Consider the following 20,915-nt stretch of genomic DNA (forward strand, 5'->3'; position numbering starts at 1 on the left):
AGCAGTCTCCAAGCAGGGAAAACTTGTCCAAAAATATAGTCCAGGAATTACAAAGAACACTAAGAATAAGCATTCTTCTACTCAAAGTAAAATACATTGTATAATTCCTTTCTTCTGGGAAAAAAAAAAAAAAAAAGTAAGTACAAAGATATAACAGAAACCAGTCCAGCAAATGAGCAATAAATACTAACCAAGAGATATTTAATAAGCAGCTTATAAATAAATAAGCGAAATATGAAATATATGTATGCATATATCATCCTGCCACATAAATGTTTTCTAAGATGTTTTAAAAAATGAAAAAAAAAAAAAAAAGAAGAGAAGAGAAGACAGTCTTGCTAGTGTATAATGATTCATGAACTATAACCAAAATAAATACAATTTATATGTGCAGTGCAACAGGACTGTACTATTTCAGAACTCAGCAAGCAGCCAGAAGCAAGGGCAGCTTTACAAGTCTTAGAAAACACAATTAACCCATGAATGATTTTCAGTCCTTTCACTAGTTGAAGTCAACGTATTTTAAGTTAGTGAACAGTAGCTACTGGGAAAAAAAAAAAAAAAAAAAAAGTGTATCTATGTAATATAACACAAGCTGTCATTTTTACAGCAAACAAAGCAAAAGTTAGATGAACCTTCAAGAAAGTGAATTGATGTTTTATAGCAGGAAAAGAAAAAAAGTGTGTAGTGATATAGAAGACAATATGAAAGAAAAGCAACTGGTGGTTTTTTTGCATACCAAGGCATGACTCAACAATACTCAGCAATGGCTTAAGTTTGTTCCTCTGAGTCAACAACAAGTAAGAGGAGATTTTTTTTGGCCTTATTTTTCAATGTTTTAACCTAAAATAACTTTTATACCTGAGGCTTTTAAATGGAGTTGGACATACACCAGATTATAAAAGCTACCCTTTGCTACAAGACTGTGTCACAGCTTTTCCTGAAAAGAACAAAAGTCAGGAGTGGTTCTCAGGAGTGGGGGATCTTCAAGGGCAAGATGAGGCCAGAGCTTAGATTATTCAAAAAGTTGCTAGTACTTTATTGGAATTCCCTGTTTAATTAAAAAAAAAAAAAAAAAAAAAGAGAGAGAGAGAGAAAAAGAGAGCTAGAGGGAATGACAAACAAATAAATAGGGCATCAGTCATCCCCATGCTGCTAAACAAGGAGGAAATCAGGTATGCTTACTAATAAATTTACAAGTTTTAGCCTACACAACTGAAATTCACCCTACCCAGGTTTGAAGGCAAAGACGATGTAAAATTTAAGCTTAAGGCAGCTGTTCCCTAATAGAACTTTATATTCGACTTCCCATCTATTAAGTTTAATTAAAACCAGAACTGTAGAAGCCATTAATAGTTTCGAAACATATCACAGAAACTGTCACAAGTGAGCTATGATAGGTTCCAGTGCCCTGCAGACTCTGTGGAATGGCTCAGCTCCCGTCTGACTCTCGGAAAGGACTTTCCTTTAGCTAGGGGAGACTCTGCTGGCAGAACAACTTACTTGAATCTTAAAAGACTAACCTCAAGATGCATCTTTTGAGGAAGGTTGGGCCATCATCCTATTCATAGTTAATCCACAGAAAAAGAAAATTTATTCTACGATAGCTGGAGAAGGGGCAAAGGGAATAAATGAGTCCCCTTTTGGGACTCATTTCATGCCACTTTAGAAAGCTTTGTGCAGTTTAGCTTACATAGCAGGAGGAAACTTGGTCAGCCCATCCTGGTGGCTCTGCTATAGAGTTTGTAACATCCAAGACGGTAAAATCAACTCCTAAAAACACTCAGTATCTCTTCAGTGAACTCCTGACTGTGACCTTACATCAAAAAGGAAGGAGGGAAGAGACAAGTCCTTGCTGATCTTCAGTTATTTTAACCCCTCATCCCTGTGGTAAAAACACTGACAGCAATCACACAAGCAATCGGGGAACTCAGATGCTTAACATTTTGCTGCTTATGCAGGGTGTATACTGTGGTGTACTGTTTGGTGCGGTGCCTCTGAAAACACAGCCTCTAGGTGTGAACGGGAAATGCTCTATTTCAGAGGCAAAATTAGGAACCCGACAGTAACGATGGGGGATCCCGCCGTCTGGCTTCTCAAACTTGATCCGTGGATGCTTGAGAGCCGCCGGCACGTATTTAATCCCCGCTCCGTGAGGAGAAGAGGGCAGCTTGAAGCCCTCACAGCGTTACAGGGGGCAAGCAGAGGGGTTTTTCTGCCAGGGCGCCCCGCTGCCGTCGGCGGGCCTGGGGAGCCCTCTAGCGCCCGGCGGGCCGCCGCACTGACAGGGAGCCGGGGAAAAAGGGTTTTCCTCTAAAAGAAACTCCTCGTCCCCCTTCGCTGGTCAATGAGGTGTTTAACAGAGCACTGAAAGGCGTCGTGATGTTATGGGATGTGTTTAAATGGCTCTAACGCGCAAAAACGTGGAAGTTTTTTTTCCATTTATTTATTTATTATTTTTTTTTATGCATGCTGAAGGTCTGGCTATCGGAGACTCTCTGTGAATTAGCTAACAGATTCAATTGGTTTCAGCGTTTAACGGACAAGTTAGTTTACGATAATTGTCTCAGGAAGGAAAATGATTAGATTATCTCTGAGGATGCGATTCACGGAGTAATTTAGAAGTGCAGACACAGTCCTTTCCAGGGCATTAAGGCAGAGCTGTTAACCTGGTGCCATTCAAATCCCCGGCTCTGATAGGTTTGCCATTATTTTTGAAACAGCCAAATGATTTTTTTTAAGAGATTGTATATATGATGGGGGACAAATGAGATGTTTAATATGCCCCTAACCTGGGTAAGTATGCTACCGTCCTTTTTCCTTGCCTCTTCTAGGCATGCCATGAAGCATCTGCTGTACACCTCTGTTACAAACAAGCAGAAAACATTTAAATAAATAATTTCACCCTTTCAGGCTTATTATTTGAAAACTTTGCATAGAGCTAGAACCTTCCCTCTTTGCCAGCACACTTGAGTAATCAGGCTAGTAAATTGTAGGTGAAACTCTTTCATTCAGAGGACAGTTTAGAGGTGGACTCAACCCGCGTCACTACTAGCTCATAAACCGTGTACTTCCTTATAACATTCCCTCTACGCTTGTTGCTCTACTTCTGAGAAAGCAGAGAAGTGGCAGAAAGAACATAAGGACATCTGTGCTGAGTGAAGCCAAGAGTCTCATCTAGTCTAGCATCCTTTTTCTGACCATGGCCAACAGTTAAGGCTTGTGGAAAAATGGTAAGAAAATGGCAGGTTTACAGCGATGCTTCTTTCAGTGTGCTCTGCCAGGTTTTACTGCTCTTTGCCTCAGGGATGGGATTTCATCACTCTACTTTCTATCTGCATCTTTCTCTTCAATACTCCTCCATAGATTCTTCTCTGATTAATTTATCCGACAAGGTATTATTATTATTTTTTTTATAATCACTTTGGTCCTCTTAATATATGCTGGCAGTAATATCCACATCCCAATCATATACTATGTGAAAAAGTTCCTGTAATGTTTTAAAAATAAAACGAAGCATTGTTGCCTGATCATTTTCTGAATGCCTTTTCCCTGCCTTTCACTGCTTTATATACTTCTCCTAAACTGAAGCTACTACAAACTTATATTCCTTGTTACTATTTCATAGTTCAGCTAAATCTTGGAAACCACGCATTTGCAAGGGCTTTGTGGGTCGTTCTTACTTTAGAAAGTCTCTCTGTTTCCTAAGAGAAGAAAATATAAAGACATTGAACAAATATAAAGAGCAGAAGCAGACATTTTAGTGATAATTAGATAATTACTGATATCACCAAAGGAGAAACATTTCTAGAAGACCATATAGAAAGAAAAGTGGGAGTAACTCTTAGAAGCATACTTGAGAGCACTACTCCTTCCTCCTGCCTGTGTGTGTGACCTGCTTTTCAGCCACAGTGGCTTGATACAATGTGAGTGTCCAGCTGTAAAAATAACAAAGGACCAATTCAAGCTGGCCACACTTCTTATGTTATTCCTCTAAGAGACATTAGGTCACCTGTAACTAGAAATGTAAATTTCTAAATAGACGTGAAAAGAAGAAAGACGAAAGTCCAAGTTTCTTTCCCTATCTTCTCTTTGAGTTTGAGTTTTTGTTGTTGTTTTTGGTGGTGGTAGTGTGTTTTAAGAAGAAATAATGTTTTAGGAGAAACTGAAATATTAGTAGTAATTATTAAATTTTTTAAAATAAGAAACATACTGTGCTAAATTTATGTAAAGCACAGGATGCAATACTAGAAGTATTCACAAAATGACATACATTGTTTACATGCAAATGACAAATGTAGCTGCTATTAAAATCCAATTGTGTTCCATAAGGGTGCACCTAACTAGGTTTTTCTTGTAACCAGAACTGAAAAAAATTGAATGGAGTAGAAGAAGGTGTTTAAAAACAGTAAGAATCACTATTACTCATTCACTGTATTTGAGTCTCTGTGGATTCAACTTAAGCAATTTTATAGAGAACATTACAATGCTCCAAAACTAATATTTGGAAGGAAAAGCTCTAGGAAACAAATTAAACATCACTGGTATATTCATTATAAAGTCATTTGCAGAGTGAAATTTTAAAAGACAAAATAAAGTGTGAGCTATGTAGCACAAGTGTCTAAGAAACCTCACTTGGAATACTTACTAGCTGAAATTTAAAGTGTAAGTCCAGCATTAATGACTCTAAATCAGGCACAGACCTGGCAAGAAGAAATTTAACCATAACCCTAGCCCCAATCTAATCTTAGCGTTAACCCAAGTTTGGCATCTTCTGCCAACTCCACAACTCCCCAGATAGGTAGTACATGACTCCCAGTAATCCTGGCCAGCTTTCTGTTGCCTTCCATCCAGCTGCTATAGCAGCTTCCCTGGCACTTCACTGACCAGCACATGTTCTAATTTTGAATTGAAGTCAAATCAACCATATCAACTGCAGGGACCTGAAATCTCTTTTATGTGGAATAACCCTAAGCTACAGTCTAGTAGAATTTGGGGCATAGCAATAAGCCTACATTAAAAAAAATTAAATTAATTATTATCCCAGCCCTAGCATTAGCAACGGACACTACATTTTATACAAATAAGGTGTTTCTCTGCTGTTTTCCTCACCGGAAAAAAAAAAAAAAAAGTTAAAAGTCTTTTACTTTTCACTATAAGTCTATAAACTTCTTTATAAGCAGTATTTAGAGGAAGTATTTGAGAATTAAGTTACTTTATTAGGATATAGATTTTAAAATACATTAAAATATAGTTATTAAATACACAGTGCAATTTAAGTTTTAACAAAAATTAACAAAAATATTAAAAATGGATGTATTGCACACCGATGCATTTAAGATGACATGTCAACACATTTAAAATATGCTAAATCAAATACCAAAAATACAGAATTATAGTCTGAAAGTGAAGAAAAATGCTAAGTTACTCCAAGGCAGCTTGAGATTTATTTACGTACCTTTTCTGATTGATGTAATATTTACATAAAACAACTCATTTTTTTTAAAAATGAAAACGACTTTAAAAATGAGCACAGATGTAAAGAATATATGCAGGGATGCCAACATATCTGGTAAAACTATCATGAACAGTACAAAATTTGGCCTGTGCTATATTGTACTATAATTGCCTACAGTTAAATATTTTAAAATACAATATACTTTAAATAGCTTCTCTGGAAGGAGTGAGCTGCAGTAATAATTTAATTTTGAATATGTTTCTGAACAGTCTTTTTCTCCTGCAAGAAGATGTTCTCATACTTTTTGTTTCTTCATGGGGAATAGAGGAGGATATGAAGAAACAGGAAGAAAAAGATTGATTTTCAAGTTCCAATTTCTCATTTTCCAAGCTCATCTCTCTTTCTCTGACAATCAAGAATTTCGCTACATCTGCCAAAATACAAGCATGTTTTTAATGATAATAATTATTGGCATATTCATTTTCAGAATTCATCTTGTGGCAATGAACCTTGTTCAGTAATCTGCTCCTTTATGAGAGTAGGATTTAGACACTTTGGGGCCTAGAAATCAGAAAGCCAGTTTTCTAAGGGACTATAGAAACATGCAAATAGCTAGTAGAAGAGAAGAAAAGCAGACTGTAAAATAAATAAATAAATAAATAAATAAATAATTTGGACCTGTTTATGTGTAATTCCCCTGCTCATAGCTATAAGTGGGAAAATAAGCAAATAGTGAAGAACTTCACCAAGAAGCCAGAGAGAATTCATGCATCAGGCAGGATTAAATCATTGTTTTCTGTAGTCGGTAGCCAAGGAAGGCCTTTCCTTTGCTGCTCAGCTTTTCATTTTTTCATTTCATTTCATTTCATTTTTTCACCTTTCATGGAAGAACTGCTGTTCTGAAGAAAGCTAAAGCTATATTTTCAGATTTACGTTTGAAATATATTCACCAAGTTTATTAGACAAAACAAAACAAAGAAAACCAAAGACAGTCAGATCATTATTTGGAGAAGCTGGAAGTAGTTACTTTGTTCACTGAAAAGCAGAAGGAAATGGTGGGAAAGCTTGTAAAATCATGCTTGGGACCAGGGAACAAGAGGGAGACATGGAAGTGTCAGTGAAACAGATAGGAAAGAGTGGGGAATATATATAGGAAGCAGGAGTAGGGAAGCTGAGGAAACAAGGAGGTATTGCAATACTTGATAGGAGTCAGAAGGAAACTTGTTTTGCGTAATTCATTTAAAAGTCATAGCAATCACAAAGCACAAATTGATCTAAAATTATGCTTCACTTCTTTGAATACATACTTGTAGTCTTGCTATCATTACTTATGTTACTTAAATTAGTGCCATTTTGATTTCCAAGCACATGTATAGTTGCAGCTCAAGATATATTTGAATGGTGTCTAAAACCACACCCTACCAAAAAAATAAAAAAATTCTCAAAGCAGAGCTCATCTCCTGTAAAGTAGCTGATTGAGGTAGCCAATTTAACACCTTCCCCTCAGTGCAAAAGGACAATTCAATAGGGCTCTGGGAAGCAAATAATTGATTCAGAGATGGGCATACAAGAAAACCTGGGTGAAGACAGCTTCCCCTCTCCTCCCACCCCAAAAGAAAGAGGACTAAATTCAGCAGCTACAATTTCTAATTCACGTGTAGATTGGCTGTGATACTGTGAGAGTCTTTTGCCTATAATGAGGTTGTGCCAAGACAGTAGTTAGTGATTAGATAATAATATAGTGATTAGATAAAAAGAAAGAGCATGATATAATGTTGAAACCAAAGATCATTCAATCATTCAACAATATAAAGGTTGTCAAAAAAAATGTCAGTTTAACATATTTTCTAAGCTTCGCCTTCCCTGCCTTCTCCCCACCACCCTCACCCAAAAAAGGCTTCTAGGGAGATATATACTTAGAAATATACTTACCAAGGCAAGTATAAAGACCCTGACTTATCCATGCTAGAATAGCAAGAGTGATAAGATCTCCAAAACTTGCTGCTATCGGAGTGGCAACGTTGTCAGGATTAATACCAGTTTTCTTTGATCCGACAATAACTCCAACCATTATTATTCCTAGAGTCAATGAAGAAGAAAGTATAGTAATCATATCTACTGTTGTAATCCCATAGGAAATTTCAAAATAATGGCAATTTCAAACCTAATAAATAAGAAGTCTGTGCTTTTGTCCCGTGATGATCATTCTTCTCACCTAACTGATTTCTGCATTTTTAAATTTTAGCCATTCTTAAAAACAAAGTTAGATATTTGAAAAAAATCCAATAAGTATGCAAAAAAATTGAGCCATCTGTACAATCAACTATTTTGCTTATGGTTAGAATTAGCACAACTGAAATCATAAATCAACCACTTTCTGAAGAAAAAAAATATTCAGTGTATTATTTCTACACTCCATTAACTTTAGCTGACTGAAATTTAAATGGCTCCACAGTGAAAACAACATAAAATTAAATACTTGGACGTCAGATATTGTGCAAGGTTTCCAGCTAAGTACTCAACACCAAAAGTCAAGAAGCTACACAATAATTTAAACTGAAACTAGGCAACACATGAAAATGTAACTTGCTACGCACTTAAAGCATTACAAATTGAAGCTGTTGGTTTCTATTTTTTTCCTACATACACCAACACTAACTTTTAAACAGACATTTCCCTACTGAATAGTTACTAAAAATAACTCACATTGCTATTAACATCCTTCTTTGGCATAACTTGAGTTAATTTACCCCTCATTATACAATACACAAAAGCACTTCAACTGTGTATACTATTCCTCATGTTATTTTAAAGAAATTTTGAAGAACTGGTATTACAATTTTCATGTATTTTAGCAAGTAATAGTATGTATTGTAGCGTAAACGAGTTCATTTTCAGAGAAGCTGCCTGAAGAGTTACACTCCAAGAAACTTGCAAAAGAACTGAAATGATCTGGTTTGATCACAATATCTGAAAAGCACCTGTTTCATGCATAGGAGGCAGAAACTTAGAAAGTAATTTCCTGTGCTGGCCTATCACCAGATAACATTAAAAATTTCTCTTCATGTCTAGCTTATACATAAGTGGAAAAAACATGCTCATGTTCCCCTGTTCTCTGGCTGCTCTTCATTTTGTTACATGATCAAATTTAATGGCTTTGGAGTCACTAAAGTGTATGCTCTTAATTTCATGCCAAATATTAACAATTTTGCACTTTTCACTTAATTAAGCATATCAAATTAGTAAAAAGGAAGCTAAACGTTTTACTTGATTTGCTATTACTAAGACTACTGATAGCATATTTTCATTAAGAATATGTCAAAAATAGAGGAACCTTTTTTTCCCCCTTCATGTCCATTAAATACCATATTTGACAGTTAAATATGTCCTGACAATTGGCAAGAGAAGCTTAATTTCATCACGACATGTGGCTCCAGGCAGATACATTGGCACTGTTTGTAGAAGGGGACTTGAACTTAATCCAGAACTTTCAGATAGCAAGCCAATTTGTTAATTTCAGAAACAAAGCAAAACACAAAATAATATATAAGCAGCATGGATAGATAACCAGGGAGTTTGGATTCAGCTAAGTTAACATCTGAATTCACTTGAGCTTATTTACAAATAAGTTCCATGTATTAAGTGTTAAGAACATACTTTGTACGTCAGTTAATATAGAAAGTAGGGGAAAAATTCTCCATCCTATTAGATGAAATCTAAAACCATATTTTATTTTATTTTATTTTATTTTATTTTATTTTATTTTATTTTATTTTATTTTATTTTATTAGACATGCTGAGGAGGTCAAGCAAATCAAACCTTTTCGAAAGAATATGACAGATAATGTAATATTCAGGCCTCTATGGAAACTGCAGAAGGGTTTTCTACCCTCAGCTGTGTTTCACATGTATTACAGCTTGCTGGACTTGAATTGTTAACGAACAGAAACATAATACACACTCAGTATCCGCAGAGAACTGAATAACTGTAAAAAGTAACATATACACTTCTTTTACCTTGTAAAAGAGAAGCAATGAAAGCAGTTGCTACACTGCTAGAACACAGGAGGATTGAATGATCAAAGCGGTATTTGCCCTCTGGAATCCAGCCCAATATAACTGCTGCCACTGCTGCCAGAAAACCAACTACTGTTGCCTGAACCTGGGAAAGAAAAGAAGGTGAACGTTTGTTTTTTAGTGATCAGTGTTTCTTAAAAATAATTGAGACTTAGGAATATTGCAGAATCATTCTCTGTTATTCTTTCCTCCTATCTACATTTTTTTGCAAGTTGTAAAGGGAGCATGCTCACACACTCTGTATAGACAATGATAACCCTATATGATCAAGAAGAAAAATCTTATGCTAGCAGAAAAGGCTTTACTGATAATTCAGAGACCCAGGAATAACAGAAGTCAAATTAGGGAAAAGAGCTGAGGAATTACCAGAAGCCAAAAATGAAATGCCCAAAGAGGTTCCTAAGCCACTTAAAACAATGAAGTCACAGCATAAACATTTCAAGTATTTTTGAATATTTTTTTATAACATACAAGTATGAAATAGTTCTAAAAATTAAGAAATAGTTGCTCTGGAGAACAAACACTCCTTTGTTCAAATGACCCAGCTATTTAAAATATTATTTATTATCAAAAAGCTCCATCACATACTTTTTCTTTAAATATCAAGTCCAATGAAAATACAGCATTGAAAGTATTTGAGAGGTTATGTTCAAGAGGTTTTGCTAAACCTGAATTTTTTCTCCAATCTTCCTTAGAAATGCTCTCTCAGAAAAATTAAAAGGAAGTACCCTTGGTGCAGTCACAAAGAATACTTTACCTCTTCTTGTGATACATGTAAGCTCATATTGTTTTAGAGAAGAACTACACTGTACCAAAAAGAGAAAGAAAGAAAAAACCAAACATACACAACCCCTGTATGTTAAGTATGAACCAGTGTAATAGAGGTAGTTTCCTGTTAACATTGTCTGTCTCTATACTTGATTGACTTCTAAAATAACTTCATTCATCTAGAAAAGTGAATCAAACAAGTCAATTTATTTACCTGTTTTAAGGCTAAATTGCCAATTATTAGGTTCCATTTCTCAATGGGAGAATCCATTTTTCCAATATTTACCTGTCAAAATTACAGGAGAAATTTAGATGTTTGGGTTTAATCTTACATTTCTTAGAAAATGCACTAACAAGGCAGAAACCTACAAATTATTCAACTCTCACCGAAAGATAGACATTTTGAAAGCAAGTGAAAACTGTGCTGCACTTTTTCAGGTTAAGCATTGCTGTTGATTTAAAACTGTATTCACACTAGCTATCCAAGAGCAGCTAAGCTTGATGCAGTTTTACACAGTAACTTGTTTAACATTAGCTTATTGTGCAAGACATACTAGCTGCCTTGTGTTCCAGGAATGGCCAGGCAACACCAGTGATTAGATCAGTGGCTGGAAGGGAAAATGCTCAGTGTTCAGTCACTTTAAACTAAGCTTGTTTTTGTTGTCCTTTAATTCTATGAGCCAATAAAAAAATGCACAACTATGCAGTGTATGGACACAAACATTCTCATGCAAGTATTTTAATTGACTGCAGTGGAACTACTTGCATAGAATAACTGCAAGTGGTTACAGACTTATGATGCTTTAAATGATATAGGTCCAGTCTTAAAGCAGTAGCTGAAAAGACAGCAAATGAATTATTCTAACAAATGAACAAACACAATCTTTTATAATGTATTTCAAACCTGTATTTTTTGAGTTAGAGGACAAAATCTGAAGATAGTATGTACCACTGCAGTATAATGATATTTAAAATAACTACCTTCTTGTAAAAATGGGCTAAGTTTTAGCATAAGTTTCAGTGGTGTTTCCCATACAATCCTAACCTACAGGATACTTTATATTTCTCAAAATGCAGAAAGTCTTAATGCATATTTTCCCTCTTTTTATAGTTTCTTTATGATCAGTTTTATACTTCAATTCCTTTTCCACTTTGTTCCACTTTGTGATATTAATGAGTTGTGAGGAACAAAATATTAAAAGAAATACCAGCTTAAGAAAAGGAAATGTAATAAGACACTTTATCCCAATCTACACTATAAATACTTTACAGTGTTTGAAATACAGTCAGAGTTCCACAAATATATGCATTAATTTTAAGTACTACATCAATATTTAAGGAAATTTGGATAAGAATTTCCCTTGCGTCATTCTGAAATATATATACTAAATGAATTAAACGACAGGTTATATACAGCTTCGCTTTTTTTGTCCTTCAAAAAAGTTTTTGGAAGAAAAGCACCCTATCAAACCAGTAATCTTGCAAAGAACTTAATCCAGGCTTAGAGAGAGCTGCTACCAGAAGGCATAGTTCTTTTTCCCCACTATCATCCACACATTCACCTTGTCTTTCTTGAACCAGGTCCACCAATTTCATGAGTGAGTTCACAGGAAGTTACAAGTCAAGCAGACTTGCTTGATGGTTTGATGAAAAACACTCATTCTTGTGGAGTAAAAAGATTTGTTTATTTTTTCTACAAAATGATCTGATCCATCCGTGGTTGCACAAATGGGGTTTGGAAGGAAGAAGGAGAGCAGGAGCACTCCTTTCAGTTGAGACCAGATTTATTGTAAGACTGTGGAATACACACACCTAAACAAAAGGCTTATAAACTCTATAAATTATAGTCAGATTGCTAATGCCTAACACCAGTAACACGTAGTCAAAACAAGAGAGTCTGCATAAAGTTTACAGGGATGTCTGGATGAGTGGTTCTTGTTTCTTTTGTTTTCATTTATTTATTTATTTGTTGTTGCTATTGTTTTCACTTCCTCTTAAAAAAAAGAAAAAGTAGTAGGGAGAAAAGGCAGCAGTGCGAACTGAGACAATGAGAATGACTCAAACAACAAAACTACACTGAAGAATACAAAACACACAATATAAATAGTATGCTTGAATGGGCAGTTGGCCTAAGCACGTCTCATACACTTCTGCCAGCACAGCAGTGGGATAAGAGAGAATTTCACATCCATACCAACACCGAAGAGAAGTGCAAGCTACACCCTGAAGTTGATTGAAACCACAAAGATGATTAGTTTACAGCCCCAAGAGCACAGACACATATACAAATTCAGCTGCAATTATAAGCTAGCTGAGCAAGAAGGGTATGAATTAGTTCCAATGCTGACGTCATGCTGGAAATGTCTTCCTCAAAGGCAAAGCTATTCACAGAGGCACAGTCTTGTATTTAGTGTGTACTTGGTGGGAAGCTGGTGTCAGCAAATTTAAATCAGAGGAGAGAAGATTAATCATACAACTCCCTCCAAACTCATACTCCCTCCAACTGCTTAAATATGCCCTGAATTAATATACTCCTCCAGTTTTCACTTAGGATGAGGATGATAGGAGCAAAGGTGAGATGGCTGAAGAGCGTGCAGGTCAATGAAGTTAATGTGAGGAGTGCAAAGGCCAGAATAACCTATTTCATGGAGATCCAGGAGATCCGGCATGTAAAATGCAGGTCCAGTATCAAGGTTTTTGATGGAAGTGTTCAGTAGGAATGATACAAGATGATATTGCACCTGTTTTAAAACCTGGGGGAGGCAGTGCAAACAGGGTGACTGTTCTAAATTCTCATGTGGCAATGAAGCCCGAACTAAGTTCAAGTTGTCACCTGTACAAAGTTACAAGTAACACGTAACATATCCAATAGTATTTTTTGTGTGTTTGTATGTGTTGTTTTTTTTGGTGTGTTGTTAGTTGGTTGGTTGGTTGGTTTAGAAGCATTACAGAGTTCTTTTGTATTGGTTTGCCTTTGCAGTAGCTCTCAGAGAGGATATAGCAGGCTCATGGAGCTGTGCTCATTGCAACTGATGTTAAGATGTTAAGTACAGGTGAAAACACAAAAAAGAAAGTTGCAAGTTTTTCCCCGTTTTCTGACATGTAAAACTGTCTTTTTTTTTTTTTTTTTTTTTTTTTACATTAACCTGATAATGAATGATCTATATTGTTCTTATTTTGTACAATGTTGTTCTTGTAGCTCTCCACTATGTTGTGCACGTGTGCATGCACACTCACCACAACATTTTCTGATGAGCTCTTCAGCAGCTAAAACAAATTAGAGCCACCATTGGCAAAAAGGAGAATGGTCACTGAACTGTGGCAAAGCCCCTGCTTCCTTCCCATGAAGGATGTGCAACGAACTTACAATATGACTAAGGTAATCCTGGAAAGTATTTCAGTCATCTGTGTAACTTACTCCAGGAAGCTGGGTCAGACAAGGAAGTTGGAGGCATCAGAAAAGAAGCAAACGAGAAAAAGAAACCAACACAAGTCTGTTCATACAAAGCTGAGAAACAGTTTGGTGTTGGTGGTGCTATGACCATGACATCAGGAAACGCCAAAGAAACCAAAGCTCCTACATGCCACAAAACATTGTCTGAAGAAACGTACACTTCACTGACCTCTTCTTAGCCACCTAATTTACCTTCGTAATAGCAAGCTGCAAACAGAGGTGGCTAACCTGGTTTTGCCAAGCCAGACATGGCAATTTCTTGTATTGAGGTGAGGGGAAGGTTTTCATGGCATGCTTGAATAAAACCTACTGAATCATCAGCTGACTTATGTCTTGATGAGATTTAATGACAGTGGTAAGTGGCCCTGGCAATACTCCTCAAACTAACCCTTTTCATATTGGGCTGTCATTAGGAGGGTTGGGCTTCAGATGGCCAAACTAGCTATGAAAAATCACATTCAAGACATTTGCAGATCACGTTATCACACAGTTACTGGGATACTTTTAAGAATGCCATTCTGGGCTGAGCAGAAGTGTCCTGAACCTCATGATGTCAACTTCAATCACTTGTAATGTCAACTTAGCCACTGAACATGCAGCCAGTGTTGTGGAAACTCTAGTATCAACTTTCTGTGTGTGAGGGGGATCAATTCCTGCATTTTTGGTAACATTCGATGGATGATACAAACTGGGGCTAATGTTCCCAGTGCAGACAAAGGGTTTATGTGATCCTTTTCCAAATGTCCCCTGAGAGCTATGAGTTTCACAAATGACATTGCATTGGTGATGATGGGGTAACCAACCACTGACTGGCCCAGAGAATATGTGCTGGAGGCATGATCTGACAAAGGTCAAGGATGTAATTTGGACAAAGAATTAAAGATCCCATTAACAGAAACAGAAGAGGTCAAGATGATTCTTAACATCTTTTTAATCTTTCAGTTAGGCACTAGTAGATATTGTGCCCAATATCTAACTAATATCTACTAGTAGATATAGTTAGTGCGTAACTATATCTACTAGTAGATATTAGTTAGATATTAGTTAGTGCCTAACTAATATCTACTAGTGCCTAACTAATATCTACTATTCCCTGAATGTGCTTTTCGCTGTGCAGTACAATCACTTTCAACCCTCAGACCATGAGCTGTAACAGTAAGGAGCAAATTAAGCAACATGTCAACCCCCAAAAAAGTAAGTTAGAATATAAATTAATGTGTGACAGTTAAAGTAGTAAGGTTAAAACAGAAATTATTTTTAAGAAACAGTCAGAATACACAGAAAAGTAACAGCACTAAAATCAGACAAAACAAAACTGAATAGCTAAGACTGCTACTGACAAAGATGCAGTACATGTCAATTTTTATGCATGAAAGAAAGGCTATGGGGCAAAACTCACTAGTTTCTGTAACAGGCATGACACCAGCAAACCTTCACAGGGCTGCTAAGGTTATGTCCATCACAGTGTGCATTTGGACAATAACTCAATATAATGTAATAATGAAATGTATTAATGACAGAAACCTGGGAGGCATTGTCAATACGAAGCACTGAAATATACAAAAACCGAGTGACCTTGAGGATTACAGCAATGGAAACAAATGAAATTCAACAGTAGAAGTGCAAGGTTATGCACTTACTGACTAACAATATTTATGCCAGAAGATGGGAGAAACAACTGGAAATAGCACAAAAGGAGAAATACTAGGACACAGTAATTGATTACGAAGTAACTATGAGGTCTAAACCCAACACTGCTCAGAAAATAAATCCATATAAATGAGAAAGTTTCAAGAGCAATTTTCAAGGGAAATAGGGAAGTGCTATTCTACAATGCCATAGCAAGGTCTCATTTGGAGTTATATACACCTGTGACCAAACATTTTATAGTAAGATTCATTCAAGCAGCAACAGGCAGAGAAAAGAAGCCTTGCTGGAAAATGGAAAGTTTATCTTAGAAAGGTAGTGTCTTACACTACCCAGTTCAGGTACTACAAATAGTTTAGTCGCCTAATTAGTTTATAATAGTTATTCACACACGTAGAAATATTTATGCTAAAGTAATCCGGATTGCTTGGGCTAGAAAAATGAAGGTATGGAACATCTCTGGAGATGCAGAAAGGAACTATGACAAATACATACAAAATGAGACTGAAAATAAAACAGTTATGCTATGTTACAGTGCTGACCCCCACACACCAAAAAAAAAAAAAAAGATCAAAAAAGAAATAAAATTATTTAGCAAGAAAGTAAAAAAAAAACAATCTTACAGTTTGATCAATAAAGGTCTGGAGTAGCAATTTGAGAGATGTTTTATTTTGGTGTCAAGAGGTCTTTGGAGTAATATATTCAAAATATTCATGTTAGCATATTCAAACCCCATCAAGGCCAAAGACATCTGCCAACCTGACAGAATACAAACGTAAATCTCAGTAATCTACTTTATCTTTTTTGAATGATGACTCAGAAGAGACCAAACAAGTAAAATTTTGATATGTAAAGATTGGAAGACGGTTGTCTTTTTAACTTTGCAATTTAATAACAGATTTAAAGAATTCCCATAAAAGACAGATTAAGCCATAAACATAAAACACTAGAGTTCCCAAGATTTGTTTTCAAAAATTTACAACACCTATCTGAAGGGTGAAGGAGAAGAGAAAGTTACTTACAGCAGTTGACAGCCGGGATGCCAAGGTCATTTCCAAATTTCCTTTGAGACCAAGAAGTGCAGGAACCAAGATAAAAACTTCAGTAACATTCTTGAACACATCCCAGTGCTATTTAAAAGATACAGTGGGAAAAAAAAATCAATTGAAAAATTCTCTAATTCTCTTTAGGCCTTCTTAATGTAATGCCAAAAATTCTGTAACTCATAATTAAAGTCTATAAAAATCGATCTTTGAATACTAGACCTGTAAGTCTTTAAAGCAAGAACTGTTATCTATCTAGATAATATAGAATTATGACTGCCTACTACTGTTTCAAAGACCAGAATACCAAAAGCAAGAGATACAAAACTTCCTAAATCATTGCGTCTCCACTACTGTACTTTCTTTGCATCCTTTAAATAAAGACTAAGCAAAGGGCATTGGAAATTTTTACTCTTCTTGTTGTATAAGTATTTATTTCTTACTCTCTCTGAAAAGAGTTCAAGTACTTAATCTGTTTGATGCATGTAATTTCTGTTTGTATAGTGCATGTTAATTTTTGCCACTTTAATTATGCTACTACTTCAAAGCCATCATCAGAAAAAATATATGAAATTTAATAACATTTATTTTATAGCAGAAAGCTAGAGCTAAATGACAAACCTAGTTAAAGAGAGATAATTAATTTGAAGCTTTTTTAATGACTTTAAAATAATACCAAAATAATATTCACCGCTTTTGAAAACTGCTCTTAATTTACAATATTTTCATCTGCAGCTGTTTAGAAACCTCACGTTAAAAAACTGCAAGGAATAAGCTGTCAAATGGACAGAGCTTGTAAGTGAAAAAATGGCTTCTAACACTTTTACTTTTAAGTATGAAATTTAGATTTCACACTTATACAGATTTCCAAAACCCTGATTTTTTAAAGCAAATGAAGACAAACTCCAATATTTTTTGTGTGTGTTGAGTTCTCAGCATAGAAGTGCTCTACTCCTTCCTATGTCTGTCTATCGATGTATTTAATATGTAATCGTGTATCATCTTAAACTGAACTAACAAAACCACAATGTAAATCATCTGTGCATTCAGGAATTTGCAGAAATTTGTAATATGATAGTAAATAGGATCAATTCTCAAATGTAAACAAGATCTCAGAATTTCCTGTATATGAATTCACATACGTGTATGTACTTACAACACAGAAAGAATAGTCACGAAGAGGTTTGTAAACAAACAAACACAAGCTTAGTATGCTTTGTCTTCCTTATGTTTTCATTTTCAGAAGATTTTCTATCACATTTCAATACCCTGCTCTACTGACATCATAGTTTTATGCTTAGCTTAAGGTGGAAAAAGCTAACATTGGTTATTTATTTTTGTCTTTTGTCACATTTCTCTCATGCATGCCACTGAACTGAGAAACCAAGAAAGATTACAAGTAAAATAGAAGGAAAAAAACAAGGTAATATCTCAATCCAGATTAAAGAACAGCTACCCAAACACTTCTGCTCCTTTCAGAGAAGAAAGGCATGGCAAAACATTGGATTGGAAGCCAGTAATGGCAGTAGACACAACTGCATCTTTTGGCTGATCATTAAGCTGTATCACAACAAAAATCACATACTAACTGTGGGAAGGGAAGGGAAGGGAAGGGAAGGGAAGGGAAGGGAAGGGAAGGGAAGGGAAGGGAAGGGAAGGGAAGGGAAGGGAAGGGAAGGGAAGGGAAGGGAAGGGAAGGGAAGGGAAGGGAAGGGAAGGGAAGGGAAGGGAAGGGAAGGGAAGGGAAGGGAAGGGAAGGGAAGGGAAGGGAAGGGAAGGGAAGGGAAGGGAAGGGAAGGGAAGGGAAGGGAAGGGAAGGGAAGGGAAGGGAAGGGAAGGGAAGGGAAGGGATCATCTAGTGCAACTGCCTGACCAATTATGGGCTAACCAAAAGTTAAAAAATGGTCACCTCTTCCTTCAAGTGAACTTTAAGTATAGCTAAAGGAATCTATAGAGACAGAATGAAACAAAGCAAAACCAGATTGATTTCTCTACTGTCTTTTCAGTTTGAATAGTGTGGTTATTTCATCTGTTTGAATATTTTTTTTTTTTTGTGCATCTACTCATACAGGAAGAGAGAATGTATTAGATTAGTGTTTACGACAAAATTCTGGTTTTGAAAAAAAAAAAAAAGGTAGGAAATAAAAGCAAATATAGCCTTCAAGAAGCAAAGAGTAGGCAAGAAAGTAATTTAGTCCATTAAGCCTTCCCTAGCTATTACTTTCTTCAGAATTTTCTTCAAGTATCACTGCACAAAAAATACTTCTAAGGCAACTTTTATTTTTAACTCTACCGAAATGCTGCAAACACCTACAACTGTGTTAAGCTAGAAAGCACTCTTAAAATGTTCTCTATGATATAATGTTCCTATAAAAATGTTCCTTAACTCCAAAACAGGTTTTAAAAATATTATTAATGTAACTCTTAAAATTCAGAGAAAGTTGTATTTTATTTTAATCCTGAATAACTATCATCAGTTAAATCTGCTAGCACATATCTACCACAACTATATTTCAAGGTGGAAGTGACTTTGCAGCCCTGTTCACACCAATAATGTTTTTAACTTCAAGTGTTCTGTATACCTAACGCTATATAAAAAAGTCACTTCCACTTGAATACTCAAAAAGCTCTAATGCACTGCTTATGAATTTCATTCATTATATGAATTTAATGCACACTTTCACATATGCATTATCATAGACCAGATCTGCACGTTATATCAGAAATTGCATAGACTCAAAGCACACATGGAAATGAGGTAATAAAATAAATTCTCCTATCTTTTTAAACACCTATGTATTGTGGCGTCACAATTAATTATAATTTCCACTTAAAGCTGAATACATTTATTACTGTCGAACAAATTTTGAGCCAATGCATGTTTGTGATTATATTTCTATCTTCAGTTAAAGCAGATGGTAACAATTTTTTTTGTGTTGTTTTGTTTTGCCAGCTCACTGTGGCTAACCAACAACTCTTACCAAGTCCTGAATGACTCCAAATGAAATATTTGAACTGTTTAAGACAATTTTGGGGGGAAAGGAGTTCATAAGACCAGAATATTACAAAGACCTAATTACCTCTAAATATAATGAACATTTACATTAACATGCCTTAGAACTATAACACCCTCAGATTACCTGTTAAAAAAAATATCTTCCAAAGCAAATACCAACCTGCACAATGTCCAAAACCATGCCTGCAGAAACAGTTCCAAACCCTGCTAGCAAGAAAGGTACAAGTATCTGCAATGCCATAATACTACTAGATTCTTTGGGTTGTTTTCTACTCCCTTCCACAATAATATCTTCATTACTGTCACTAGACAGGTTGTCTTCCTGCAGCATGGCATCTGTTTCTGAAGTGTCCATTCCATCACAGTAATTATAACTGGTAAAATCATCATATTTAGGGCTACAGCTGGTTGGGCTGTGTCCATTACTTCCATGGAAAGTTGGTTCTGCAAAGTGATGGTACTCTGTGTGCTGGTCAGATCTAACATTATAACTGTGTCCTGCTGGCTGTAATCCATCTTGCCAGATACCATTCACTTTTTTGTGTCTTTCATCCTGGTTTATTTGGTAAACCACAGGAACCATACTCAAAAGCAAATTCAAGAATTTATCAGACTGAATTGTACTAAAATTTATGGTCCAGTTTACAAAACCTTCTCTGTCATGAACTTTGCTGTTTGTTTTGGCAATGGTAGACCTGCCTTTACAGTTAGTCATAGTGCTACAGAAGTACAGGTTGGAAAAGCACTTTGTTCTTCAGACGTCAGCGAAGAAATCTTGTAGATGAGTCATCAAGTGCCACGCTTGATAATTTTAAAACAGATAAACTAAAATGTTCCATTTTTGCATGCAAAAAGTTTTTTTCAGAGATCTTAGATCTTCAACGATTCCATACGCATGTCTGGATCTGGAAAAAAAAAATAAAAGTACATATAAAAACTTGAAAATATTTTAAATCTCTAGAGAAGGCACAAGATATTAGTTTAAATTTTTAAATCACCCTCTACCTCTTCAAAACAAGTGTTTGTAGACAAGCCATTCTCCTCCAACCCTCAACTACCTAAGTTGAAAGAAATTAGAAGGAAAAAAGAGAAAATTGGTTGGTGAGGAGGTTTCGCAGATCAGTGTGCTTTCCAGTGAGAGAAAGATAAAGCAACATGGACTGTAAGTGAATTGGTGAGGGCCTAACTTTTGCTTTCTTAAAGTCCAGAAGTCCATTAGGCAAGTGCTGTGTTTAGTCCTAGACTTCCAGTGGCTTTGAAAGCAGTAGGTCCCCAGAGGAAACTGTTTGTGGAAGGTGCACAGGCGTGGTAAAACAGAGCCTACATGATGCACTGTGGTGCTGCCATTGTTCCTCATACCCCGTGCTAATGGCAGGGAGCACAGAAAAAAACAGGACAAAACACCTTTCAAAACAGATGTGATATTCTGGGTGGCACAATCTTCATGTATTG

The 20,915-nt window shown here is 35.9% G+C and overlaps 1 protein-coding gene across 1 annotated transcript in view; it reads right to left on the minus strand.

Moving 5' to 3' along the window:
* The window catches only part of SLC41A2 (solute carrier family 41 member 2), a 59,068-nt gene that overhangs the window by 29,973 nt on the left and 8,180 nt on the right, over positions 1-20,915 (minus strand). Inside the window, exons 2-6 of the mRNA XM_068664386.1 lie at positions 19,624-20,368; positions 16,427-16,534; positions 10,518-10,589; positions 9,476-9,620; positions 7,391-7,537 (exon numbers count right to left, since the gene is read on the minus strand). Coding sequence (XP_068520487.1) covers positions 7,391-7,537; positions 9,476-9,620; positions 10,518-10,589; positions 16,427-16,534; positions 19,624-20,178 — 1,027 coding nt within the window. The 5' untranslated portion in view covers positions 20,179-20,368. The remainder of the gene's footprint in view (positions 1-7,390; positions 7,538-9,475; positions 9,621-10,517; positions 10,590-16,426; positions 16,535-19,623; positions 20,369-20,915) is intronic.

This window comes from Anas acuta, chromosome 1 (genome assembly GCF_963932015.1).
Source record: "Anas acuta chromosome 1, bAnaAcu1.1, whole genome shotgun sequence".
NCBI lineage: Eukaryota > Metazoa > Chordata > Aves > Anseriformes > Anatidae > Anas > Anas acuta.